This window comes from Agelaius tricolor, unplaced genomic scaffold (genome assembly GCF_023055355.1).
Source record: "Agelaius tricolor isolate 1412-34295 unplaced genomic scaffold, bAgeTri1.0.p SCAF_2, whole genome shotgun sequence".
In the NCBI taxonomy this organism is placed as follows: Eukaryota; Metazoa; Chordata; class Aves; order Passeriformes; family Icteridae; genus Agelaius; species Agelaius tricolor.
In genome coordinates this window covers 38,201,640-38,221,170 of record NW_027269262.1, presented here as the reverse complement: position 1 = coordinate 38,221,170, position 19,531 = coordinate 38,201,640, and the positions used below count along the sequence as shown (strand labels likewise).

Here is a 19,531-nt window from a genome sequence, read left to right as displayed (position 1 = left end):
CCAGCCCTGCTGGGGCACTGCTGGGGCAGGAGCTGATGGCCCTAGGGCTGAGAGGGGGTCCTGAGCTGTGGTGTCTTAGGTTACACTGTGAGATATAACCAAAAATATGTATTCTTTTAGCATCTCCATAAGCTGTTAAAACCAGGTGGGGCAGTGTTCTTTGTCTCATCCCTGACACATCCCTGACAACTCCCTCTGGGGATACCTTCTGCCAATGAGCCATCAAGTCTTGCTGCATGACTCATAAAGCCACATCATCCCATTGTGAGATGCTCTGCCCAGGGGGAGGAGCCAAGCATTCCCACCTGGATATAATCTGAGATTTGGAACACCATGGGCAGTCTTATCCACTGGATTCCAAGAGGAAGACCTGACCCTTCTATAGGATCACTGCTTCAACAGAACCACATCTGTCACTCCAGGAGGACTGCAGCTACCAGTTAATCAGACTGCTGCCACCACCCTCACCAACAGGCTGTCAGGCTGTATCCTGACTGTCATTTTAAGCCAGTGTTTCTGTATTACTGCCTTTATCTTAATTTTCTTATTAAATTGTAATTCTGACTTGGGATTTCCCACCGGTTTGTTTTCAAACTAGTACACATGGGCAGCTGGGGAAGGTCCCAAAGGGTGGGCAGGGACAGGTAGTGCTGGCAGTGATTCAGTGCAATGGGAGGATATTAGGTTGGCTTCTAGTAAGCCCGTTTTCCTTTGGAAGTGTTTATATTCACTGTGGTTTCTGACCACAAAACTCACAAACTATAACCTAACAAGCTGTAATCCCCTCTCAAAACACTATGAAATTGTTTAAAGATACATTCTTTCATATCCTCCCCCACCTCACCTCAAACTGAAAATTGAAAGATTACAATTAAATCTACAGCAGAAAACAAATTAACTCAAAATATGCATTGATTCTTTTCTCTATTGTTTTCTATTTATTAGTCAGCCATAGGAAGCCAAAAGCACTGCAGCTAGCCAGATGGATTGTTGGTTGCCCTCAGCCAGGTCTGGACAAGCTGCAGCACAGAATGACCATCTCTCAAGAAGAGCAGGGTCTTACAAGGAGGTGCAGAGCACACCAGGGGGAAACAAGAGGAAAGGGGCAGGCTAGCTGGCCCAAAACAAATTCAATAATATATTTTGATGGGTCAGGGAAAGAAACTTGTTCTTAGGAAGTAATGCGCACTTGCTACTGGCAAAGTTAGAAAGGAATTGCTCATGCTAGCTGTATTTTCAACAGTTGGTAGGACTGGTGAGTCATTTACAGAGAATGAGAGGATCCAGCATAAATGGAAAGGCTGTTAGAAAAAAAAACAAGTGGGTACAAAAGCCCTTGATATAAATAGAAGTAAGAAAAGAAAAATAAGGAAGTGCTCAGAATTCTGCCCAGTCCATGCATTTTTGAGATAAACACACAAAATCTCACATCTGTCACCTTTACTTTCTGAATTTATTTTCCTCTTCCAACTTGGAAATCATTTGTAAAAGCTGTATTCCTTTTGCCATGGGACTCCACTGTCACATCAGACTGTGACATTTCTATGATTCTCCATCTTACCAGGTACTGTACTTGCGGGGTGCCCCATGGCAGGAAGGAATGATGAATTTGACTCCATTTTCTCAGAAGGCTAATTTATTATTTTATGATACTATATTATAATAAAGAATACTATACTAAATTATACTAAAGAATACAGAAAGGATACTTACAGGAGGCTAAAAAATAATTATGAGAATTCGTGACTCTTTCTAGAGCCCCAATACAGCTTGGCTATAATTGGCCAATGAGTCACAATAATTCACAGTAGAAACCAATAAAACAATCTGTTTGATAAATAATCTCCAAACACATTCCACATGTGAGCACAACACGGGAGAAGCAAATTAGTTAAGATTATTTTCCTTTTTCTCAGCAGCTTCTCAGCTTTCCAGGAGAAAAACCTAAGCAAAAGGATTTTTCAGAAAATATAAATATAACATCCAGGTATTTTTTGTACTGTATAAGCTTCTTTCCCTCTTTTTCTCTCTACCTGCTTCTTGCTGCAAACTGACCAGATGCATTACAGGCCCTAAAACCTCATTTATTTGTTCCCTTGTTCACTCTGGATTTCTTTTTTTCTCTTTCTCCACATTTTGTTACAACATTTGCCCCAAGTCTCTCACTCTGTAAATCCTTCTTTTCTAATTTGGACAAACTTCTAGTCTCTAACTCTTGTTCTAGTGTTTCAAGACTAGTCCCATGTTTTATATCTAATTTCTCTCCCCCATGCTCTATCTCTTATTACACTAAATCATTTTCAGCCCTAGCATAACCTTCCAAAAGGATCCCTGCTTTCATTCAAGTCTGTTCTCTTCCTTCCCATGTTCTTCAATTTGTCATTTCATATCACTTCTTGTCTCTTCTGTCATATGGTTATTCTCATTTCTTCACAATTGCCTGACTTTAAGGTGCTAGAAAGATTCATGATGGTAAAAATATCAGTGAAGAAAGCACATCATTGTTTCTATTGTCAGATTAGTTGGTGCTGAAGCATCAAGATGCTGTCCAAATGTCACAGAGTATAATAATAAATTTTCTCTCCACTCAACAAACCTCAAAGAATTAGTACTAGGGATGCCAGCTCCATATCCTTTATGTCTTCACCTATTACTTGTTTCTAAGTAGATTTGAAGTGTATTCTGCATTCAGGATTTTGTAGAAATATAGCAGAGGCTCAGCCAGCCCCTAGATTATAAACCTTTGCTATGTACCCATGTGAGTACCGATAGCCAGGGGGAAAAAAATACTGTATCAAGAAAAAGTGACCCTAAAAAGTTTGTGTTGTGTCTTCTCAACATTTCCAGTGAAGGGAAAGGCTCAGTAGAATCATAAGTACACTGTGTGCCAACACCCGCCTCTGTGGCTCATATCCCATGCGGAATTGTGTGCCTGTGACCACTGGGCCATCTCTTAAGGATTAAGGAATGGTTGTCTCCATCTGATGAAGTGGGACAAGAGAATTTTTGCAAACAAGCTTGTTTGCAAAATGACATAGCATTTACACATGAGATTTCAAGACAAAGACCAAATGCAAGAGAAGTGGCACAGTAGCGAGCAAGGATTCTGGAAGACACCACAATAAAAGAGTTCTTCCACATTCCCTAAAAAACATCACTACTGGGAACATATCCAAAGTGCTGAGACACAGATTTCTCCAGCATAAGGAAAAAACCCCAACAATACAGAGAAAAAACCCACAAAACAAAACAAACTAACAAACAAAAAAAGCAAACAAAAAAACGCCAACAAACTAGAGGAATTAGAAATTGTGAGCAGTTGCAGAGTAACAGAACATGGTGGGATAGTTCACACTGTAGTGCAATAGGTGTGAACAGATTCTTTGAGAGGCACAGGATGGGAATGACAGGAAGACAAACTGTGCTCTATTCAAAAGAGCAGCTTGAATGTGTGGAGCTTTGCCATGAGATGGCTCACAAGCAAGCTGAGGGTTTACAGGTCTGGATCAGAGGGTGGCTAGTGAGGAAGCTGTTGTGATGATCAAGGGGTAAAATAAGATGCAGTCTTCTTTAGCTGACTGAAGGCAGCCTTGCAATCAGGAAAAAGATCAAAAAGATTGATTTGACATGGAATTAGGAATTCTAAAGCTCTGCTGCAATTGAGAGGCAATTGGCAGGCAACAATCAAACCCTCTATTAGTATACTAATGGGAAAACTAGAGGGATCTTGTGATAAGGGTCTGCAGTGTTCAAAGCTTTGTCTGCTAAGACCTTTTACTGATAAGGTATGTCCTCTGGATTTTCAGAAGAGTCTGTAAGACTGAGGTACTGCCTGCAGTAGGAAGGTATTAGTTAATGATCAATCAAGTGAATAAATTCATTTTACAACAGTTCATGAGACCGTATGAGATAACCTGATGTTGGTAGGGAAGCTTAGCCAAAATCACCTTTCAAAACCTAGGTGATCCAGAGAGAGCCTTTGTGACTGGAGAATGGAAAGTGTCACATCGTTATTCAAAGACAAGAGAATTTGGGACATTAGAGGTTGGTCAGTCAGTCTTCACTCTCAGAGTGAGGAGCACTGCACACTGCAGTCTCCTGGAAGATTATGGAGAAATCTGCATATCAAAGTCATTCATAGGCATATGAATGATAAGATGATTGGGAAAAACCACAATGGATTTACAAAGGCAAAATCACACCCAACTCATATCCCTCTCTGATAAATGAATTGATGGCCAGGGCATATTATTTGTCTTGACATTCTCATGATTTTTGCCTGATTTACAATCATATCTTTGTAGCCCACCTAAAGAGATGTGAACTGGATGCATAGACTATAAGATGCTCATAAAACTGATTGGACTACAGGGTGCATGGAAAACTGGTTGAATTACAAGGATCCAAGAGTAATGGGTTGCAGTTTGAAATTCTTCACTTTGCCAGATGGTTACTAGAGTCTTTCCTCACAGGCAGGTACTGGGACTGTTAACATTTCATATCTTCACTAGCTACCTGGATGACACACAAAAACACACTCTTATCAAGTCTGTGGATGAAACCAAATGTAGAGGAAGAAGATAACATGCCTAACAACAGGGTTGCTCTTCAGTGAGGCTTTAACTGACTGGGACTGATGAAAATTCAGGAAGTTCAACAAAAACAATTAGAAGTTCCGAAATCTGGAATGAAATAACCATGTGCAGCAGTATTGTCTGGGACTGACTGGATAGAAAGGTTTTGAAGAAAAAAAAGAAAAAGAAAAAAAGAGATCCTGAGGTTAAAAGTTTGAACACCAATCAATAGTTCAGCTTTGAAGTAGTAAATGTTTATTGAAGAGTGGGATATATTAGCAAGAACATAGCCAGCAGATCGAAATCCTCTGTATTTGGCATTTGTGACCACATTTAAAGTCTCTTGCCCAGCTTTGGTTTCCCAGTACAGGAAAAGTAGCGACACTGGGGAACAAGCCTAATGGAGGTAAATCAAGATAGACCCTAGAGAGATTTTTTAATAGGTCATTAAATGTATTCTCTTGTGCTGGGAACTTCTTTTCCAGTCCAGATAAATTCACCACCTTTACTGTTTACAAGAAAGCGTACACTGCTTTGTAATCTTTGTCCTAGCATTAAAGTACTCTTGAGATAGTGAATCTGTACTTGGCCATGCCACTTCAATGTTTTCTGGAGTTTTCTTTCACTGCACCTGGCTGCCTTGGTCATGGATAGAGTACAGCCTATATCCAACAGATGTCCTGAGCCTGGCTCTTTCTAAATATGATGTAGACACTTTAGGCCTTATGTAGTGGCTTGACCTTGGCTGAATGCCAGGTGCCCAATAAGAGGCTCTAGCATTCCCCCTTCTCAGGTGATCAGGGGAGAGAAAATTAAATGGAAAGAGACCTCACAGGTTGAGATAAAGTCATTTAGGAAAGCAAAAGCAAAAGGGTCTGTGTGCACAAGCAAAAAAACCAAATATTTTATTCTCTACTTCCCATCACCAAATGATATCCAGTTGCCTCCCAGAAGCAAGTCTTCAGACTGCCTAGTAGTTACTCTGGAAGGTTAATGTTGCAAAATTACAAATGTCACTTTATTCTTTCGCCTTTTTTTTTTTTTCTTTATATCTGAGCTGATTTCATATGTCTTGGAATATCCCTTTTATCAGTTTGGGTCAGCTGTCCTGGTTGTGTCCCCTCCTAAGATACTGCCCAAACTCAGCCCCCTGTTGGTGGGGCAGAATGTTGGAGAGAGAGCTGATGCTGTGCCAGTGCTACACAGCAGCAGCCAAAACACCGGTGTGTTATCAACACCTTTTCAGATATCAATGCAAAGCACAGCACTGTGAGACCAGCTATGGGGAAATGAACTCTGTCTCAGACAGACCCAATATAACCTTATTTTCAGAAAATCTGGCAATCTGCAGTATGGTAAGAAAGCCAGTCGGTTATGGGTTTAACATGCGAAAGTACACTTGCAAATCATCTGTCAATTTAGTTCAGACATAACCTGTGAAGCTCTGAAAAACATTAGTGCACACATAAAAAGCAGTTAACAGGCAAATATGTCAGGGAGGATGGGGACATGAAGGCAAATAAGCAAGGCTCTTTTTACTCTCAGTAAAAACTGAATCATACTTTATAGTGTATGTGGATTCCATTTTTGTTTTCAAGAGGTAAGCTACTTCTTGACTGAGGGTAAGGGAAATATACAGAAATATTTATAAAATGTTTATTTCACCTTTTGTAGTCCAGTGGTCTGAATTGTACTTATTGCAATCTGATCTCTGACTTTAATAGCTCTGTAAAGATAATTTTGTATATTTTTCACAGGAATAGCTTAGATATTTGTTATGTAATGCATCATTGCATGCTTGAGTGGCATACACTGTGTAATATATCTGCATTGAGCCACTGTCCTTATATAAACATTTTGGTCCAATCACTAATTGCCTGGGCATTTTTAATCCCATGTAAACTGCATATGTATTTTCTCATCATTTTTTTTGCTTGCATGAAAGTTAGAACTCGGGGAAAGTGTTTTACATACAATGCCTGTCACTTATAGCTATGGTTCTTACATGTACATGCATATGTCCCAGGATGCTTTTGAGGTTTGTATTTGTGCAAAGAATAATTAGTTACTCTTCTGATTTTTTTTAGAAGGGCTTCTTCCCTTCCTACAGACTGTTCTTTGTCACAAGGTGTTCGTGTTAAAGGATCACACAGCTACTTGAAGATCTCATCTGTTATTTTTATCCAATACTCTAACACCTATACAAGAGGGTCTATAATTTTCAAGCAGGCTGTAAAAGGGAAGATTCCCAATATGTCTGTATTTTTTTCAAAAAGGGAGGTACCAAGTCACTTGGTTGCTCATTCAGGGAGAACAGACTGAATGGGATCAAAATATTAACCAAAAATCACAGATTCATATATATATCTCCCACTATTTATTTATTTATTCATAGTTATATTTTTCCTCAGTCAGATGGGGTTCTCCTGTTCAAGATTTCTGGTTGCATAATAGAGGGAGAATAATCTGTGAGCAGTCAACTAAAGCTGTCATAATTTTGTATGAACAAGCTTTCACACAGTTGGAAAAGCATTATTTTAAGAAATACTCAAAAAATTCATCATCAGAAGCATTTCAAATATGCATGAAAGGGCAACAGAGGGCAAGAGAAGAGAAATTACCATGTCTTAGGGAGGTAAGTGTAGTGGGACTCTTCTTTTCTCTACTGGAGATTTTTAGCACAGTTCATGTGGTATAAGAAAACAATAGAGCCATTGCAGAGAAGCAGAATAATAGATGCTTTCCTTACCCAGGTGAAATAATTATGTAAAACTGGATTTACTTGACAGTCAGGCTTAAAGGACAGTTTTATCTAGAGAGATTGTAAGTTCCTGAGAGAACACATAGCTCTACACAAAATTTCAGGTAGGGAAGAAGCCAGCTGTTAGAAGGTCTACCTATATCCATTTAAACTCCATCCTAAAATAGTCCCAGTCATACTATAACAAACGGCTGAGAAAACTCTGCTGTCAGTAACAATAAATAAGAATTTGAAAGATTCTTTTTAAAATTATTTCTTCCATATTCTCAATGTCACAAAAGGCTTTAGGAGCAACATATGTTCTGTGCTAAGTTATTTCTTCTAGTGAAAAAAGTTGTTGAACCCTTTATCCTTTATCCACTGTAGTCTCTGTACTCTTAGTTCTGATATGTGACAATGTAATGCATCTCTCTAGATGTAAATTAACACAGTCAAAATTAAGTCAGCATATAAGGATTACTGTTGCTAAACTAAGTATAGGGACATGCTTGCTTTCAGTTTTAATGACTATTAAAATTTCCCATCTGGAGTCGATAGAAGGACAAACTGAACCTCCAGCTGTGGTCTCCCTGTATGTCTTTTTGAGCAATTCCCACATGGCGCTGAAGTTTTACTCATCACAAAAGCTTTCTGCAGAACATGAGGTATTTAAGTCTTTTATTAATAACTGTATGCTTCACTTTGCCCTAATATTACCTAAACTGTGGCAGCTCTCACACGCTGAAATATATACTGCTATTTGCTATTACTCTGGGTAGTCTTATATGTAAGCAAAGATAAACAGCTTTAGGTATAGAATGACAAAAAATAAAATAAAAATCAATTTGCTGAGGCAATGCTTCAGAGAAAGAAAGGTCAAACTGCATATGAAAAAAAAACCAGCTCTCTTGATCCATTCCTAGCTAAAAATGTATTTTGCATGCATGTGTACCTATATATGTGTGCACTTTTGTGTATATTCACACACTGAAAGCTAAAAGTATTTCAAATAATTAGTTTTAATTAATTTTACTATATCAGCAGAAATGACAATGTCTTATGATAACTACTAATTACTAATTTATGAATTTAGGTTTTGATTTAATTAATAGCAATGAATATATCAATATGCTGAGCAAGGTTCTTTTAATTATTTTGTGAGTTGATCTCACAAAACCCTTGAGTGATCTCACAAAACAACTTAAATTATTTTTATTCCTATGGTGAAAGTAACACTTCATTATTACAATGGAAATACTATCAGTCAGAAAGATTAATTTAAAAGCTTAACTATGATATTTTATGAGTTTTGGAGCATTTGTCAATAAGACCTGAATTTCTGTTGATGCAGACTTTTTTTTTTTTTTTGGTGCAGAATTTATAGTCATTATTTGCTTGCTCTCCTTGTTTTGCTATGTCATTACTTATACCATCTGTTGTATGTGATCTGCAGGGAACTAGCAAGTTAGGCAACTTTATTTTGCTGATGAATAGCAGAGATGATTCACTAAATAGGTTAAGCTATATGAGCTAAGAAACAGGAGATTTTAGATAAACTTGGTATGTGAAGTGTATTTGCATCATGACACTCAACGTTAAGTACAATTAGTGATCTTTATATTTTATTGGCAATAGGAAATAAGAAAAAAATAGAGCATGATTATTTTAGATAAGACCATAAACATGACTAGTTTGGGGAAAGATTTAAAACATGCATTCAAAATATATTTGTACACCTTTACTTATATTATCAGAAGTATGATTAGTGTTGAAATACCTCAACACCCAAGAATAGTTGTGTTAACTAAGGGTTTGCACTGATTACTGCCACTGGTTTTTAAATGAACATAATCGTAGATCATGACCAAATCCAAACCATACCTTTCAAGCTCAATGGTACTGATGTTTTTCATAAACTCCACTCACATGTTATAGGAAACAGCAGACATTTTGGTGTACTTATTAGAATATCAGATATCCTGATATATTTTTTGTTAGAGGGGGAATCGAACCTCTGTAGATTGCAACAGGGATTATGATTTGAGAACAATTAAAAGAGCTTCCCAGCACATTAAAGTAGGCTTATACAAAGTAATTTATGTAAATAAATTGATTAGGTAACATTCAGAGTTGGTGTAAACTTAATGTTAAGACGCACTCAAGTCCATTCATAAGAGGAACAGACTTCACTGAAGTGAGTGAGACAAGCAAGATCAGCCTCTTAGCTGAAATGACAATGTATTTATCTCACTATGGAACACTTGAATTTTACTGATACTTGATTATATAAACACCTGATCTAAATGCTTGTCTATCATCTGCCCAGCCACCTAGTCTGTGTCTAACTACGCTCACGATATCAAAAATCAAAAGGATATCAAAAATTCTCAGGAATTTATAAACTCCAAGTGTGACTTAATTAACAGATGGCCAGGAATCATAAAGTTCTATTTTAAGCATTCTGACAGGTGAAATAATGTCAGATAAAAGAAGCCACTCTAGTAAGAAAATGCATATTTTACAATGTATCATCGTTTACTACTGTGATTTAAAATTGGGCATGACTCCTCACGATAAGTGATCCTGGAAAATTGTTCAAAACAGTAAGTGGTTCCAAATCTAGAAACTATGCAATAACTCAGAACATTCCTTGGCCTTTTAACAATATATTAAAAGAGGGGAATTGATTGTATTTCTTTAGTTACATATAACTGCTTAATGACAAGTCATTACACATGAAAATGAAGTATAATAATGACAATGCTTTTTGAGTGCTCATTACCATTAGAAAGTTATCCTGGATCAAAGCAGACTATTATTCATAAGAGATATTTTTAAACAATGCTATCTGTGACTCTGCCTATTCTTGAAACCAATGTCACATTAGAAGGACATGAAACCACTTTCAGCTATTTCTGAATAAATCCACCAGTAACAAGCCGTTTTAGCCTATCTTCTACTTTGACAGATTGTCCAAGAAACAAATTTGGTCAATAAAAACAAAATGTTCTCTCTAAAAGTTAAAAAAGTCACAGCTGACAAACACAATGTAACTTCTAAACAACTCCTTAGTTTCATGTCCTGTCTCTCTCCTCCTCCCACAGATCCAGCTTGCAAGATGCTGACCAGTAATGAGATACACCACACATCCATCACACCCACTGTCTCAGGGGGAGGTGAGAGCACACAGGCTCTCTGGCAAGGCTGTGTTCCAGCTACGGGTATAAAACTCAGGGGAAGGCAGTGATATATATGATGAGAATTTATCACTCCTAATACAGCTCCTGGCTTCCACCCTGTCGTAAGTAGGCTGAAGAAGTACTAAAACAGTGAACACCAACAACACCCAGGTACAGATCATCCCCTGAAGGGAAGCAGTCAAACAGACAGTGGTTTCATAGGAATATGTTATAACTGTTACACAGCAGCTAATGAGAAAGCTTGAAAGCTGTTGGAAGGGGTCTTGTGCTGTTGCTCCCACAGGAACCAGTCATTATGGTGCCACTGGTCTACTTCAGTACCACGTGTCTTACACCTCTAACTCTCGTGATGCCCCTCAACATTAAATTTAAACCAACTCTAAATGTTACCCAAACTATTTATTTACATAAATTATTTTCTATAAGCCTACTCTTGATGTACTGGGAGGCTCCTTTAATAATTCTGATTTCATAGTTCCTGCAATCTCCAATGCTGCAGTTGTACATTTTTTTCCTCCAACATAAAATATGTCATGATATCCACCCTTATGAAAACATCAAGATTTCTACTATTTCCAATAGAAAGTAGATTGCATGTTCTCAAACCCAGATGCAAAATTAAAAAGGAAAAGGTAATAATAAATATTGCAAAGGACATAAAAGAAAAAAAATCATGATTGCAATTAGCGTACAATAAGAATTTACTCCACATTTTCCATTTATTGTAACTGCTTATATAGGAGTCCTAACTCTATAGCTTATCATGAAGGACACAAGAGTAGCAGAGGGAAAGTGGCATTTTATGAGATACTTTCTTTAAATTCAGAAGATTGGCTATCATTTAAACATATTTATTAAAAAAAAACATGGTCAAGATTACTGAGCTTGAATACATGAATTGAGATACTCAGATTGTCCAGCTTCAATGGCCTAAGAAACTTCCAAGGATAGTTCCAAGGAAAACATTGCCATTGGCCTCATTTTTCTTAGGAGAGAGCCAGAACTAAGATGTCATTGCCTTATTCAAGCCAAATGAACTGAAATAAATGGGAAAACTGAATGTGGTTATGGTAGGCAGAATTTTAAAACAAAACTGAGTACTTCTCATTTTAAATTATTTTGACTGAATATTTTTATTTTAAATTAAAAATATAGTAGAAATTAAAAACTTTGGAACTTGAACCCACCTCAGTTTCTGTCTCCTTAAGTGACACAATCAAGTTATAAACACAAGAAGTAGTTTTACAATGTCTACCATTAAGACAACTGTATTTATTGTATTTTAATAGAAAAAGGTTGCTGCTGACTCAGGTTTTACTTCATGTACTTAAACTTAGCCCTGTGGTATTTTGCAACTAGAAACATTGCAGTCATGCCAAAGCACAAAGAGGAACTAGAAAATGCAACCCATTAAAAGAACCAACAACCTGAAACCAATTCATTAAGTAATCGGCAAAGTGAAACGGCAAAGCAAACAAACCACATCAATGGTGAAAATGCACAAAAATGTTAAATATTGAATTGGCTTATATATTAGTCATCTGAGGTATATAAGCAACACAGATAAGGGTTTTTTAAGAATATATGACTTTAATTTTGTCCCTTGAATGATAAATTTACAATGAGAATGACATGTCCACCATAATTTTGAAATACAATGTAGTCACCACTGCTTTCCTGAAAATGCCTTTCCATTATATTTGGTTGTGGCAGAGGAGTAAATTTGACAAAAAATAAATTCTTATGCACATCCACCCTTAGGGGATTCATAATAAAATGACACATTTAAAATTAAATAAATATCGATAAAAATTCTATAAAATAAAGATTCCTCCTGGATCTTCTCAAACAAGATTTTCCTCAGCATATTGCCTAGTACACCACTTTAAAAAACCCAAAAAACCCCACTGAACTAAAAAAATAAACTTAAAAAAAAACTGAAGAAACAGGATCAGTTTATTGAGAATGAGGCAAAAGGATACAATTGACATTGGCCTGATATTTTACCTCTTGTTGAATGGGATAACAATTTTCTCAGTGTTCAACATTGATGTCAGTCCACCCCTGGAACTCTGAGGCCATTTGTGTTGGGAAGAGCAGATGCAGTGAATATATGCACGGCACCAGTGACAGCTTCTGGAGCATTTGTTGATCCTCTGAGGCCACTCTCCCTCTGAGGCCCCTCTCCCTAAGCCTGTCAAAGATGCTTGTGTCTACTCCTCCAATACTTGCCAAGGACAGCTCAAGTAGAGATGGCTTTATTTAATTTGGAAGAGGAAAAATTTGCTCTGCCATCTCTCTGTGCTTCCACAATGTGTACTCAAGCATTAGTGGACAAATATATCAAATAAATATTAGATAAAAGCACCCAAAATATAGTAATGCAAAGAAAGTATATATTTTAGGGTATGGTCAGAGAAGATATTCAAAGCCTCCACTGTTGCTTCTAGAAATGTCAGGACAAGTCAGAAATGTCAGTTCCTTTACCGGTTTCCAGATTGTAATTGAAGGATCATGTAGCTCTCTCACTCTTTCTCTCTCTTTCTCTCTCTCTAAATAGGTCTATAAAGATCAGCTGGAAAGTGCAGACAGAAATTGTTCACTGGTTAGCTTTACTTAGAGCTACAGGGTATATATGTGCTTTGTTTTGTCTTATTGATCAATCTAGCTTACATTTTTAGCACACACAAACAAAGATCAGGAAAAATAAAAAGTTGATGAAAAACACAAACAACACAAATAAGGTTCCAATCGTGCAAATTTTGCTTCACTGGATAAAGCACTTCTTGACACAGTAATGTCCAGAATCCCCCTCCCCCAGAAAAAATACAGGACTGAGACTGAAGCCATTCTTTTTTTTTCCTTTTTTTTCTTTTCTTTTTTTTTTTTTTTCTTTTTTTCCTTAAGGCTATACAACACAAAGAAATAGAGCATGGAAGAACACCTCATTGGGCTGAACACTCCATTCTTCTGGCTCTAGAGTGAGCCTTTGACAAAGTGATTCTGTGGTCTGAGTTATTTGTTTCATTGGGACAACAACAAGAGAAAGAAAAAGAGGAAAAATGAAAGAGGAAAAATAAAGAGAATAAGAAAGTCAATGATCCCAACAATAAAATCCAAAATTGACTTTACAATCACAGGTACAAATTGCTCAGGTCGATAATTTCATTTCTCCTAAAGATCACTGTCGTCTAAAACTAATTAGAGGCGCAGGTTCCAAGGAATTGTCAATATTCAAAGCAAATGTTGGAGTTTAGAAGGTTATCATTCTTCTACTGTGACAGTCTGACGGGGTGACTGAAAATATTGTCATGTGCTGCCAAGTTCAGGGTGTCATTAATAATTGAATCCTTGCTCCAGCTCATGGATCTGTCTCCTATTTGGCCTTCTTTTATAGCGGAAAGACTAAGAAGCCGGAAAAGGTTGAATATTTCCACCCTCCCATGAGGTTACCCCTTTCCAGTTTGAGATGCACTTTGTCTTCTCTTTCCATGAGGAGCAAGACCCCATTGCTGGCTGCTTCTCTGGTGACGTCCTGATCCCCTGCAAAAGCTGAAATCACTGGGTAGTTGTTTTGCATTAAACTTACCTAAAAAGTGCAAAGAGACAAAATCTGAGTTTTCTCAATACTCTCAATGATTTTTTTGCCCTGTGCACATCACTAAATTTTTGTACAGGGCAGAATCTAGGTTGAATTAAGCTAAGGAAATAGGCAATGCATGATTTCTGTCATGTATACAGACCTCTTTAAAAATAACCCACAATCTCATTCTTCAACTTCTGTTTTTTGTTTTTGTTTTTTTAATATGAGTCTTGAAATGAGCATTTGAAAAAAAAAAAAAAAAGAGAAAAAGAGAATGAAAGGAAGGACAGCATCTTCTTTCGATTAGAACCCACCTGGATGGTTTGTCTGTTATAGACCTTGACCACGTGGAAACTGAAACTATATATCCCTTTTCTTGGTGCTACAAATATACTGGAAGTAAGATCAAAATGGTTGCCAATATTAACTAATACCTGGAATGCAAACAAATAAAACAGAACAAAGAAAAGGAGAAAGAGAAAGAGAGAAATCAGAGAAATCAGACTCCACCTTAGAGAAGCACCAGCAAAAATTTGACATGAGCTCAATGACCAACATAAAGCATAGTCAAAATGGCATTTGCAGCACAATTAAAAGTGCATGGCAGGGGAATGGAATCAAGCTACAGAGGCATTTAAAAGGCATCAGAGTTAATAAAGCAATTTAGTTACACAAAAATGATCTCCAAAGCCTGTTAGATTAAGTGCAAATGTCCACACTGAGCTGTCAATAAAGCAAAGGTGGCAGAAGGAAGAGGGGGAGGAGTGTGAAATGGAGGGAAGGAGGGAGGGGGAAAAAGGTAGGAAAAATACCAAAAGTCATTAGCTCATAACGGAAATAGGTCTTTTAGATAGCACTACTGAAATCAGAGCTGGCCTCGAGTTTAGTAGGGTATAGAACTAAAACTGCACTACGGAGAAGGGCAAAGGAAGAAAGAGGATGCTCAGCAACAGCAACATCTGCCAGCTCATGTTCTCTGTCCCTCTGGAGGGCTGTGCCCCTTGGCCCACAAGCTCCTCAGGAGGCTGGGGTGGGCTCGCTCCTCCTTCCCGGCAATAACCTTAATTTTTCATATATTTCAATGGTTTTTTTTGAAACAAAACAAAACAAAAAAAAAAAAAAAAAAAAAAAAAAAGAGGAAGAGCTGAGCACTCGGGCAGATGTGCAGAGCCTCGTTCGGAAGCGGCGGCCGCACCCTGCCGATCCCGCCGATGTGACAGGGACCTGGCCTCGGCTCTGGCGCCTTGTCCGGGCTCCTGTGACCGGAGCAGGGTTTGTTTCAAAGGGCACGGGCAGAGGAGAACCTGAGGGTCGGTGGCGATGCCGTCCGGCGAGCGGGTGCGCCCGAGCCGGCTGCTCCGCCGTGCCCACCCCCGGGGCACGCCCGTCACGCTCCGTTTGCGGGCTAAAACTCAGCTTTAATGAAAAAATGCAAAGCAGGAGAAAAAAAAAATACCATCGTCCCCCACTCCCAAATCCCAAGCTTTTTCCTCCCAAACATCCAAAGTCTATAGTTCCCTCCAAAAAAAAAAAAAACACAAAAAAAGATTTAAAAAAACCTTATTGTGGGAGCACCGAGAAAACGCCTTCAAACTCCTAGGAACTGCACATTGCCGGGTAAAGCATCGAACATATGCTATATATTTAGCAAGTTGGGGGGGTTGATTTTTTGTTGTTTTGGGTTTTTTTTCCTACTGATCTAATTTTATGAGATCTCGTATGCGACGAATGGCTGTGCAAACTCATTAGAAAGGACAGGCAGACAGATAAATGACAACCAGACAGGTAAAAAAACCAAACAAATAACCTAAAAAACAACAAACAAACAAGCCCAGAGAAAACAGTCTAGTATGCTAATTTCGGCTGACTCTGCAATTCAGGAGTCAGAAGTGGTAGGAAAAAAAGAAATTTCACCGCAAAAATAAAGTGAATGGACGGGGTTTGGTCTCCGGGAGGGGAGCGGCGCGACGAGGCAGGGGCAGGACAAGCAGAGCAGGTTGTTCGCTGCTCTGCCCGGCGCATGCCGTGCGGGATAACACCATTCCTATATAGCCCGCCGGGGACACCGTTTGCCTCGTCTGATAACGCGGGAAACACCCTCTTCTTCCTCATCCCTCCCTCCCTCTGAGACATGCTGTGACATTGCTAAATGCGCTCCGAACAGGTAGATCCGGCGACTCCTCGTCGGTACCACTCTGAATTTGCACCGAAGGAGGGATGCTCACGCTTCCCCCGGGTCGTTCCTGGCTGGCCGAGGCAATCCTTGGCTGCAAGGCGCCCCCGCACGCGTCCAAGACACAGACTTTCACCTTAAAGCTCTTTCCGTACTAGCGATTGTGACCGGACAAGCGGGCAGCGTGTTCACCCCCGGTACCACCCTAGAAAAGCCCCGCAGCTACCTAAAAGAACTTTCCAAAGTCTTTCTGGGCCGTTGAGACGTGAAGTCGCTATTGAGCGAGTGTGTCGGGATTAGGAGGTGGAACGGGAACAAGGAGGAGAACATGCGTGCAGCCAGGGGAGGCAGGGGCGGGGGATGCCCGCGCAGGACGCGGGGACAAGGGGTAGCGAAGGCGAAGCAGGCGGCGCCTGACCTGGTCGAAGTAGATGGTCATGGTGCGGTTGCTCATCTCGGAGGGCTCGTGGTTGGTGCTGCGGGTGGCCGAGAAGGCCACCTTGGCGCTGCCCGAGCGCACCGAGATCCCCAGGGAGGAGGTGATGGCGCCGTCGGCCGAGGGGCTGGAGTCGCAGACCACCAGGCACTTCCCCTCCAGGACGATGGGCTCCGTGTCGTTCTGCGCCCGCACCGGGCACCCGGCGGGCAGCAGCAGCAGCAGCAGCGGCAGCGCCGCCGCCAGGCAGCAGGAGCAGCCGCCCGCCGGCTCCGGCAGCGCCCCCCGCCGCCGCCGCCCCATGCCCGGCGCCGGTCCGCCGCCGCCGCCGCTCCGGATGGCCGCCGACATGCGGGCGGGCGGGCGGGCGGGCGCGGGGAGGCGGAGGGGGCTGCGCGCCTGCTGCCGCCGAGGCGCCCTGCGGCCAGCGCTCTGCGGGACGGCGGCTGGGCAGCGGCGGCTGCGGCCGCGCCTTCCTCCCCTTCTCCTCCTCCTCCGCCTCCTCCTCTGCGCGGGGCGAAGGAGCCTTCTCAGAGGGCGGGCGGCACGCAGCAGCCTGCCAAGGGGAAAGGCGGCGGTGAAGCACGGCAGCGGGCAGGCGGGGAGCCGGCACCGCGCCGCCCGGAGGGCTGCCCCTCCCCGCCCCCGGCGCCCCAGCGAGTACAACAGGTCTGGGAGACACCTGGCTGCCCGGTGTTCCCTCTTTCTCGGGTTCCCCAGCAGCCTGCCGTACTCCGAGGGGGGAGGAGGGGGCAGCGCTGCATCCCCAAATCCCCGGCGGAGCATCCTGCGGGTGCCTCGGGCAGTCCCTTTCCTGCCCCACAACCAATGGGGTCTCCAAAACCCGGCTCCGCTTCTTCCCACAGCCCCGCTATTAACTACATCTGCGAGCCCGGTTTGTACCCGTCTCTTAACGCCCCAGTCACCACGGAAGGAGATTTTATTCTTGTTATAAGTAACGCGCCCTCTCCCCCCTCGATGGAGCTGCCCCCCTATCTGTAGAGTTCGCTGGCGGCTGGGGCGCCCCGAACCCCGCGCATCCGCCCCGGCCGGGCTCTGGAAGCCGCCGCCGCCCTTCTCCCCGCCTGGGGGCTGCCGCGCTCGGGCACCGATTTGTACTTCCCAACCTTCTGCGCCCCAAGCCAGGCTACCACCACTGCTGCCGACCCCGGCGACTCCCTAAACTCGCGAGAAGGAGGCAGCCGGCTCAGATATCCCCCGGTTCCCACCCCGGCATGCACACATATCGCAGGAGTCAAAGCCTCACCCGGCTTCTCCCTCTGAAGTTGCATCTCAGTTTTTCCCGTTTACCAGAACACCCGGTGATCTCGCTCCTGGGAGATCGCTCCTACACTTCCCCAGAGGCATCTCTACGGTTGCCCTAACCTTATTCTTGCTACCATTTAAAATGATATTTTGCGAGAAGAACAGCCGGCGGGGAGGAGAAGGGCTTTTTTTACCTGGGAGGTCCATGACGGGAGAGCCGCGTTGGCTAGATAGCTCGTCCGTGAACTTGTATAGCTTAGAGAAAATGAGCCGAGATTGCGCTGGCAGAAAGAAAAGGAAACAGGAGTCGCCTCTTTCTCTCCCGCCCATTGCCAATAATCATCCCCCTCCCGCCAGCCGCTACCACCACCACCCCTCTTCCCCCCTCCTCCCCTCTTCTCCGGCACACACACACACACACACACACACGCACAGGCACCCGTCAGGGATTCAGACACCGGGACCAGAGCGGAGCGCTGCCACAGCACCGCCGGCGACGCTGCACCCCAGTCCTTGCCCCGGCCAGGCATCCCTGCGCCTTGGAGCCGCACCCCGACACATCGCGAGCAGCAGCGACAAGCCGCGATGTTCCCTCTGGGACGGCCTTCCCGGTGTCATCGGAGGCAGGGAAGAGCCGTGCCGCCTCGCCCCCCCTCTCCCCCGCCATTATTTCTACTTGAACCCGTCGTGCTAAGACGCCCCTGTTCCAACATGCCACCGACACGGTAGCGCTCCCCAACCGAACCACACGGCATCACTCACTGGGAGCTATTTGGAATTCACAGACTTTGATTCTGACAACAATAATCACTAAAAAGGACACGTTGTTCGGGGCACTTCGGGCCGTAAGGCTGCGCCCCGCACACAGCAAGGCCCCATTCCCACGCTCGTACCCGCACACCTCGGCGCCCAAAGTTCGGCCGCGGTTCCCCCTTTATTAATATATTTCTTCCCTGGGGCGTCCTGATTCCTGGCCCGTTCCCCGACATGTTCCCGAACCGGGACCCGCTCCCTGACCCACTTCAGCACTCTGGGACTTGCTCCCCGACCCGAACCCGCTCCCGTCCCAGAGCTCGCTCCCGGCCCCGCTCCCGGCCGCTCTCCCGGCCCCGGCTCCCGGTCCCTCTCCCGGCCCCGCTCCCGCTACCGGTCCCACCCGCGGCTCCGCTCCAAGCGCGGTCGCGAGGCGCCACCTGGCGGCGGCGTGAGGCGAGCCGCGGGGCTGCGAGGAACAGAGGGAGCAGGGAGGGACAGAGGGAACAGGGAGGGACAGAGGGAACAGGGAGGGACAGAGGGAACAGCGAGGGTCGCACCTCGGCACGGGAGGGAGGAGGGAAATTCCCAAAGGGCAGAACGCTCGGCTGAGGAGCTGGGTGGCCGCCCCCTCTCGCTGCCTGCAGGGCCTGGGTGAGCTGGGCTCGTAGGTCGGCCCTGCCTTGCGGAGCGGCAGCGATGATGTGTGTCACAGCCAAGGTTATCGTCAGATGTTGCTGGCTGCAAATGTTTCATGCTCCTCAGCTCGTGGGGCTGCTGCTGAGAGGTTATCAGCGATGCGAGGG

General features: G+C 42.9%; 1 protein-coding gene and 1 long non-coding RNA gene across 2 annotated transcripts; both read right to left on the bottom strand.

Annotated features, from left to right (window-relative positions):
- Positions 1–8,914: 8,914 nt before the first annotated feature.
- CBLN2 (cerebellin 2 precursor) lies at positions 8,915–17,209 on the bottom strand. Its single transcript, XM_071456480.1, has 3 exons — positions 16,689–17,209; positions 14,412–14,531; positions 8,915–14,103 (listed from the first exon to the last, which is right to left on the bottom strand). Exons 1-3 carry the CDS (start codon positions 17,055–17,057, stop codon positions 13,906–13,908), a joined length of 687 nt encoding a protein of 228 aa, XP_071312581.1. The 5' UTR covers positions 17,058–17,209; the 3' UTR covers positions 8,915–13,905.
- Position 17,210: 1 nt separating this feature from the next.
- Positions 17,211–19,052, bottom strand: LOC139605099 (uncharacterized). Its single transcript, XR_011684233.1, has 3 exons — positions 18,406–19,052; positions 18,167–18,253; positions 17,211–17,262 (listed from the first exon to the last, which is right to left on the bottom strand). It is a non-coding gene; the product is annotated as an uncharacterized lncRNA (long non-coding RNA).
- Positions 19,053–19,531: the final 479 nt, after the last annotated feature.